General features: G+C 35.7%; 1 protein-coding gene across 1 annotated transcript in view; it reads left to right on the forward strand.

Annotated features, from left to right (window-relative positions):
* LOC111865206 (GTPase-activating protein skywalker) overlaps nucleotides 1-9,440 on the forward strand; it is a 43,637-nt gene that overhangs the window by 20,645 nt on the left and 13,552 nt on the right. Inside the window, exons 4-7 of the mRNA XM_023853058.2 lie at nucleotides 1,232-1,353; nucleotides 3,425-3,532; nucleotides 5,094-5,267; nucleotides 6,731-6,949. Of these exons, the coding sequence (XP_023708826.1) occupies nucleotides 1,232-1,353; nucleotides 3,425-3,532; nucleotides 5,094-5,267; nucleotides 6,731-6,949 (623 nt within the window). The remainder of the gene's footprint in view (nucleotides 1-1,231; nucleotides 1,354-3,424; nucleotides 3,533-5,093; nucleotides 5,268-6,730; nucleotides 6,950-9,440) is intronic.

The following is a 9,440-nucleotide window of genomic DNA, read 5'->3' on the forward strand; positions in this document are numbered from 1 at the left end:
GAGAAGCGATAATATGTATTGCGATTGAAGCGGTAGAATTTTTAATTTCTTAAATAATTCTCTACATGAATCTCTACTTCTACATCCTGTAATGATTCTTATTATATTCTTTTGTATTTTAAAAATTATTACACTATGTGAAGAGTTCCCCCAAAATATTAATCCATAGTTCATAATAGAATGAAAGTAGGCATGGTAAACCATCTTCAATGTTTCCTGTGACATAAAAGGCTTAATTGATCTCATCGCATAGCAAGCTGCATTTAATTTAGGTATAATTTGTTCAATATGTATTTTCCAAGACAGTGTACTGTCTACATGTATTCCAAGGAATTTTGTATCAAGTACTTTACAGATTAATTTGTTGGCATAACTGATGTCCAGATCAATTTGGTGGTTGTTAGGACCACATATAAGGACCACATAAAAAAGAATAAAACTAAATCAGGACATTCACAGCAAAGGTTGAAAATTTGCCAATCATACAAAAGACTGAGGATGTAGTGGACATTTTGCATGTAAACAAAAACAGACCTCTTCAAACATACTCAAGCCATTTCACATTTATGACAACACACAAATATGTACTTAATGATGCCTGTGGATATGTGTATAACCCAATATTTGGTGCTGTAATTGCTAATAAAAGTAGCATAGCATGGCATAGCGTAGAAAATAGTACAGTGGGTCTCTACACATGAATCCACAGCCAGCTACATCACACAGGACTTTTTAACTACCCCATCTTTATCAGCTGTCTAGTCCCACATAATTTCCCCAGTAGCTGGAATGTTCATATACTGTTTGTTTACTATAAAAACATATTTTTTATTTCATTGGTGATTCAGTTTGCAACTAGCAACATAGATATTCAACTAGAACATAAATACTACTAATATAATATGTATTAAGTTGTATAATAAACACAATTGTAAAATAATTTTAAGAATTTTAAGAACTTCCATTCCAAACATCAGTTTTACACTTAGAAACATTCTTATTACATTACAAATGGACCATCCTCTTTTAACACAACTGAATGAATAATATTAAGATATGTGTTCATGTATAAGTCTTATGATGATATTTATTATATACCAAAACCTGTGACCTATATTTGATGTGTAAAAAGTTGTTACTTTACAGAAGTGGATGCAGGCAACTTCTATAACCAAGACACTCTGGTGTACTACAGTTGAAATTAATACAAACTAATTTTATTTTATTTTAGAGGAAGACTGCTACAATTGCATGGTAAGCTTGATAGCTGCCAAGGATAAGATGTTCACCCAGACAAAGCAGCTGTATGAAGTAACATGGAGAACTGTCATGCAGATCGCCAAGAAGCATGTGGTAAGTGTGTGATTTAGATTTCTTAATATAGACACTTGCACATTTCTACACTAAAAGTTTTAAAGTGAATTTAATTTTGGTTCATATTGGTCCAGTTTATCCCCTCCTGAACACTAGCATCTACAGCATGCCCATAAACTTTTGCAGTACAGGCTACAGTCACCGTAAGTGTACTTATTGTAGGATTGCTTGTAGTGGTTCTGCTGCCATCCTGAGTGATGTGGTATGATATGCCTTAATAAATTGTGTACTGTAGGCGACATCATCATTTGAATAAATCATAGATGGATATGCTTAACAGTTACAGTGACAGTTTTGATATCTGCTGAATCCAAAAAAAAGTTCCTTCATTAATTTTGTTTGTGATCTTCAGCACATTATTTTCTAGATAATTAAGTAAGTAAAAAAGCAAATCTATCCCTGTAACAGGCCGTGAAGGCCCATAGGGTTGTGAGACGTTGAGGATTCCACATTTTCTAGACAATCAGCTCAAAGATGACGGTAAGGTTGTCAGCCTTATGTGCTGGCCGTGCTTTACTCCCCAGGAAGATTATTTAATTAATTCCTGGTACTCATTTCTGTTAGAGGCTGAGTCGACCCCAGGGCCATAGTGCAGCCAGAAGGATTAGGTCAATTGAAAAAATCCAATGACCTCATCGGGACTTGAACCTGCGACCTTCCGGCTTGTAGCATAGCCCCTCTACTTCCTTCTAAATCCATTCACTTAATCCAGCTGTCATTGTACCATCCAACACTATATACTTTCAATACTGAAACCATCATAAAATAACTGATAAAAAGAAGCAAACTGTGAGGTTTATGGACAGACAGAGACTTGTTTGTCAAATACATGTAGACTTCTACTTGGGTTACTTATTTCCCTTCCTGTCAGTTTGGTTCTGGATGCAAGATGAATCTGATGACATGAGTAAAAGAAAGAGATTGGGCTACAAATATGTCATTTGCACGTAACACCTCCTAATACTAGACATTGTTATATTGAGCACGTTAGTGGAACTTGTGACTCATCATACTTGCATTTGGGATATTCTTGGTTTGAATCCAATCCTGGCACTGACCGCCTTAATTGAGGTTTGGTATAACTTTCTCTGTTTATCCAGATGAAAGCCAGTACAAGTCACAATAACGGCTTTGTGGATTCCTCCTGATTCATAATTGAGAATTGTAGTGTACTTACCCTTCTGGCTAGAAGTAGACCCTTTCATGTGTGCAAGCAACGAGAGAGTATGTGTTATTTCTTTTTTTATTTCGACTATGAAATTTCCTGACTACTGGGCCATAATATTATGTGATTACTGAATTTTCATAAAAATTGTTAGTAGTAGAATTGTTGAAATTTAGTTTTATTGAATTCACAATCACAAGTAGCCAAAAAACATGTACTAACTCAGACCTACAAATGGAATTCATATTAAAATAATCCTGTTATCAGAACAGATGACAGACAAATTGTGACCATATTGAAACTGATAGTTTACTTAATGACACTTTCGGTATTGAGACTATATTGTGTCAAATGGTAGGATGGCTGATGATTTAAAAGGAATTTGGAAGGAAGCAGTTGTGGCTTAATCAAGGTACTATCCCTGTATTTACCTGGCAGTGGGGCCCTAAAGAAAACCACAAAAAGCCACAGCCAAGATAACCAATGTCTTGATTGAGATTCAGACAAAGCATCTTGCAAATATGAATCTAGGGCTTAGCTTTTTGACCAACCTGTACAGTATACAGAAAATGCAATTGTGAATTAATTCTGTCAAAATACAAATGTAAGTCATCTTGCATTAAAGTTCTTTTGGTGCTATCAGCAATAACTCTGTCTTTAGTACAAATGTTGCACTGTCACGTTAGGCCACATAATCTTAGTAGTTTCTGTAGTATTGCTTTGCATGTATTTATATGTTTGCTCTTGTATGGTATTTATCCTTGTTTCATTAATTTATAAATATTTTGTTTGAGGGCAATTATATGTATTTATTTACAGATTTGATTGTGATTTGTAATTTTTGTTGGAACATGTATAAACAATGTGTGGCCGATTTCATTGCAGAAATCTGCTGCTGTACATCTGGCAAGACACTGTCCCAGTACTCGCACTGAACGCATATTCATGGACTGGCTGTGGTGGATCCTGCAAGGACTTCCCTTTACTCACTTAGTAAGCTTTTGGGACTTCATTTAAATAAGTGCACTGCTGCTTACAATTGCGGTGCTGACTTGTTGCTCAAGCATCCAAATACAGAAAACCCTGAGTGACAAAATATTTGTGTTTCATATATAGAAGCTTTTTTACTTTGATACTGAAGAAACGACAGGTTTTCCTTATTTTTTTACCTCACTTTATAGCGAATTAACCAGAGCTATTGAAGTTCCATATATGTAACTGAATATGTAATATACAATGCACATGTTATAATACAGAACACAACAGGTTCGGGAATTCTGCCAGACCTAGCATCAAATATGTTGTCACATGCTTGTGACTGGACATGGTTTGAATTAATAATTTGGATATACTGGATTCATATAACTCATAGCTACAAATAATTATAACTCTTTCACTAATGTAGACACTCCACAAATTACTACTGCAAACACTAAGTTTTCTTTGTCTTCACGAGCTGTTGCTTGGTAGCATTGTCTAATGATGTAACTCAAGATTACAGACTGGTAACTGCCAATTCCGACTGTAAACTTCTATCTTGTGACTCACAGCTAACTGTGGACTCAGACCGAAAGCCAAAGTCACATTATGACTGATGGTCAGTCAGTCAGTCAGTAATGGGGCTCAGTACCAGATATTTATTAGTGTTTGACAGTTATGACCTTGTTTTTATGGGGCACCCACTCTGATAAGAGTGTATAATAGACAAATTGTTTTGGTGAAGGTGGTTTACCAACATGGGGAGTGACAGTTTTGCATAAAATTTATTGCAGATCACCAGGCAGGTCTGCAGTTAACAAACAGCTTATAGGCAGTGTCACGTAACTTCAAACAAGGCCCCGCATTCCTAGTCAAATCCCGCGCATAGCTCATCGTGGGAGGAGTTTCTTAACACTCGTTCTTCCACTGGCCACCTGTCACTTCTCACACCCTCCACTCCCTTGTCTGAAATTTTTCTTCTACCCATTCAAGGTTACTCTTGGCCTTGTTCGAAGTTACGTGACACTTGTTATAACATGTTCTTCAAATGGTCCTTTCCCTTATTTCCAAATACTGTGAAATGCTCATTTAAGGTTTCTTTGGAGAGAAGTGGATTTGAACACTAAAACTGAGGAAAATGTCAAGTGGAGGGAATTTAACTCTGGGATTTTTACTTGGGATCACTGAAGTGGAGCATTAGATGAGGAAAAACCTTAAACCAGTGAACACTGAATGGATGTTAAATTGTATTCTCCTTAGCATCATTTTCTTAGACCTCTTCAATATATATATACTTCCTTGAGGTTGAGGTACTAAGTTTCATGCTCATACAAAATATCAAGTAAAATATTTGTATATATCACCTCTCTGTAGAGCTATAAAATGCTGATGCGTTCGAGAAATAAATGAACTACAGGCTTTCAGAAGTAATGTAGCCTGAAATAAATTTATTATGTTCCCATTGTCTGCAGCAAGAGCCACTAAAACTTGGAGCTGCCTTCTTGCCATGAATGCATTCTTACTATTAAAATATAATTAATTTTGTTCTTAAAATGATAACTTTTGTTTCCAACAGGTTCGAGTGATGGACTGTTTCTTCAATGAAGGAATAAAGGTTCTTTATCGTGTTGCCATGGCAATAATGTTGCTGTTCTACAAGTACTCAGCACCTCAACGTTCTGAGTGGATGAATGAAATTTTAACCACTGGAATTGACTCTGCCCTCACCAAGTTCTGTAAACAAATCCCGGTAAACTACAAATGCATTGGAACAAGTTGTAGCCTTAGAGTAAGAGCGTAGGCGTATTCAGTATTCAGTGCTGTGAGTTTCTCTGCAGTCTTAGACCCTTTTGTAAATGCTGTTTCTTCTTTGTGATGAATCCTTTACTGTAAATTTTAGCATTATGAAGTCAACATTGGACCACAAAGGATTTTAGGGATATAGACTGCCTTCTTTTCATATGCTGATAAAGTTTATCCCTTACTGCTTTGGGTACTTTGGGCTATAAGTATTCTTTGTCAAGATAACAGACATTATTAGTGTGATTTAACACTTCACATTGCTTGAGGTTTGTAAACTGCTGAAAAAACATACCCTTCTACATTAGCTGAGTATTTTCTTCATTCAGACTGGAATAGAATAGAGCAGAAAGGATAAGGGCAGTGTTGTTGGTTGTCTGGTCTCTCACCACTTAGGTCCTTGCTGGCCCAAGCAGGGTTTAGAGGGAAGAAAGCATATTTTTTAGAGTTTTTTTTTCAGCTTCCATTTGATGATTCCTTTACTTTCACCACTATCAGTATTGTTCTGTAATCATAGTAATTCATTCAACATTGTAAATCAACAAATGTTGCAGTTAATTAGAAAGTTCACAGATATCACTGAATGTAAACTACAAAGCAAGCAGCTGATTGTACATGTTTGTATGGTGTGTGGATTATATAAAATTCCCTAAGAGATTGAATTATGATCACAAAAGTTAAGCCTGAATAATTTTTTTCGGACAGCAACATTTCAGATATTGTGTATGATTTGAGGTTTTCGTAGCAGTGGGATGTAACACCATATAAACCTTTGAAAATCAACTGACATTTCGCCTCCATCTTGAGAGCCTGTTTCATGCTGATTCCTTACTTGGCTTGCTCTTCAAACTTGAAAATGGAGGTGACATGTTCCCCTGAAACATCAGTTGTATTCAACAGATTATGTAATGTTATATCCCAAAAGACAGAACCGTTCATTGCAGATGTTGGAATTGTAATTCTTCTTCTGTGGTTATATCAGTTTGACAAAATACTCGAGAAAAACAGAATTTAAAGAATGCAGTGAGCCCCATTTTGAGCTCTTATTTTAAGTAGAATATGAGATATGAAGTCATATTATGAAAGATGATAGTACCTTATCACCTGATAGGTCATTAATAAACAAGATATATTACTTGTCATACTAGGTTTTCTGGCTTAAAGGAATTGCTATTTTATCATTTCAGGTGTAGTTCAGTGTCAGAGTGCTAGTTTGGAGTGTGGCAGCTGTTCATAATTGCATTATGACCAGTTCAGTAATGAAATTGTAGTACTGTATCTCCAGCACTCAGTCTGCCATAGTCAGTTGAAATGTTATTATACCTCCGCTTCCACTTTAGCACTTTCTGTAGTAAGAATATTTTATTTCTTATCTTAACTAAGGAAATTAAAATATCTTGAATCTTTACATAGGTGACATCTGCCAAACTACTACGTACAGCATTTGGTATTCGAGCATTAAGTTCGGCGTATATCTTGAGAGTTTTCACTAAGACAAAGATGTTGCTGAAGAGCCGAACTGAACTAAGTTACTCCCGATCGCTTGTGAGATCTCGCTCCAGTGACAATCTTCCTACAAGCCAGTCACAAGTCAATATCCAGATGATGTCCCATACACTTACCATTAGAGAGGTAAGTTAAGCATAGTCTATTCTAATGGCCATTGAAGTTGCAATGGAAAATCTGTGATAGTAAATAGTACAATAGATGGAACTAATTCCATATCTTATGTACATGCCCCATGATTCTTTTCATCAGTGCAGAATGTTGAATTTGTCAGTGTTCCAATAGTAGCATCCATCTTCCAAAGTGGCAGCTTGCATCACTAGCTACAGCAGTTGTATTACCATGTAAGGCTGAGACATTTCCTTTTTAAATTAACTGTATGTTAAGCCTTGGATATTGCTGTTTTCTGTCTTTTGTAAGAAAATAAACCTTTAGTCTGTATGATTTGAGGTTCTTACGGCAGTGCCTATGAAGAGTTAGTCTTTTGGGTTGTGGTATTATACACTATGATAAATGTTTACCAGTTTTTCAGAGGAACATATTGCCTCCATAATCAGGGTGGAAGAGTAAGTCAAGGAGGCAAATAACAAGAAACAAGCAGCAAGCTACCCATAAGCTGGAGGCAGTACATTTCTTTGAATAGTTTGTAGTGTTCTTAGATATTGGAATTTGTAGTGTTCTTAGATATTGGAATTAGTCAGATGGGCAGGGTGGAGGGCAATTTATCAGTGAACTGTACAGTTATATATGTGTTATGTGTAAAAGTACAGCATCCAGAGGTGGAACTGCATATATGTAAGAATTAACAAGCAGCATTCTTGGGCATGGAAACTGTCACATTTCTTTCTTAACCTAACAGTCTTGTGTAGTATCTATATTAGAGGTTTACAGGGTGTATCTGTGGTTGTGCTCTATTTTTGTGCTGCCTCAAGGGATCTCATTCTCCAGGAGCCCGGGGCCCTTCTATGGGACCTTACCCTGTATATAACATCAGGTCTCAGGTGGTTAATCAAGAAGAAGTAAGTAGACGTACTTGGGGGATATTTTGCCTGTTGTGCTGCATGGTATGGCTTAAGATGTCAATTATATAAACTGTTGATGCAACCAGAAATGTTGTTACTTATCAGTTTAAGAGTAAGTATTGCCTTTATCTGAAATATTCCCAAATGTGCACTTAACAGGCTGAAAAGTAGGAATTAGATCATGTACGTTATGAATGTGCCCATTATATTCAGAGTTCTGAATGTGCTTGAATATATCAAACCTACAAAAAAACCAGAACAGAAATCCTTCCTTTCAATAAGAAACAGTCAACTTGACAACCTGCTTTGGTCTTATAAGACATCCCTGGATGTTTGTACACGAGAAATGTTCAGGAAGCTGTTGGAATTACAAGCAGAGTACAGTTGTGGTTTTTGAGATAGGTCTGTCTTTTGTTGTGAAGTGAAACTACTGTATAAAAGTATGTAAAATTATTTGTTAGTAAATCATAGATGTATATATTATTGATGTCTGGGTGAGTCATATATTTTTTTAAGGAAATGTGACTTTATTAACAAATAATATTATTAAAGTAACAGTTCATATAACTTTCAGATGTAACTGGTTTCTGCATACAGGATGGTGAGTGGCCTCACATATATCTGATTTTTGGATAGGTCAGCAGATGCAGAAACCAAAATTCAGCTGGCAAGTTATATCAGAGTCTGAACCAGATGTCTGTCATGACGCCACTATAAGCAAAATCCTGCACTTAATTTGAAATGTAGGATTGTTGAAGGGTTAAAATAGAGGAGTATGCACAATAGGTCACAAAAGTCATGGTGCAAGGGCCAACTGTTAGGCCCACTTCTTATGTATGTTTGCATGCATGCATATCAGAATCTGCTTACCCATTCAGGAGTTCATGCATGTACAGCCATTAATTCCTATGGACATACATGAATGCATGCCTTGATAAAACTATGAGTAGAGCTTCAAAGCAATGAAAAAATTTTAATTAGTGTCTTGCACAATTGCATAACTCCACCTGATCCACTCGTTTTACATTTGTTTCGTAAAGCTGTCTTTTTTAGTTAAAAACGTCAGTAGGAACCTGTTTTATAGACTAAATAATTGAAATTGTGTTTTGTGGTATGAAAATAATATGAGAAAAAACACTTAGAAAGATCTGAGCATCAGTGACAGCAGACACATTAAAATGAAATTCATTGTGACTTCTATAAGAAAGAATTAGTAGCAGAACTTTAGGTAAAATGTGTACTTTAGAAAATACACACATTCAAGGACAGTGGATTGAATTGAATTGAATTTATTTACATTCTATAAATCCTAAGCAGGTTGGTACCTTTGGATACAGAAAAAGTCAAAAGGTTACATACATAAGTACAGGCAATTTTAGCTTAAAAATTAATATAACTTAATTTTACATCATTCTCTATTTACATTGAAGTATTCATCTAAAGAGTAGAAGGAATGAGCATGTAGATAATTCTTTAACTCTGATTTAAACTTTTTAGTATCATTGCCCAAGTTTTTAATACTTTGTGGCAGATTGTTGAACACTTTTATGCCAGTAAAGTAGACTCCTTTTTGATATACTGATAAAGTTGATGAG

The sequence above is a fragment of the Cryptotermes secundus genome, unplaced genomic scaffold, assembly GCF_002891405.2.
Source record: "Cryptotermes secundus unplaced genomic scaffold, Csec_1.0 scaffold238, whole genome shotgun sequence".
NCBI lineage: Eukaryota > Metazoa > Arthropoda > Insecta > Blattodea > Kalotermitidae > Cryptotermes > Cryptotermes secundus.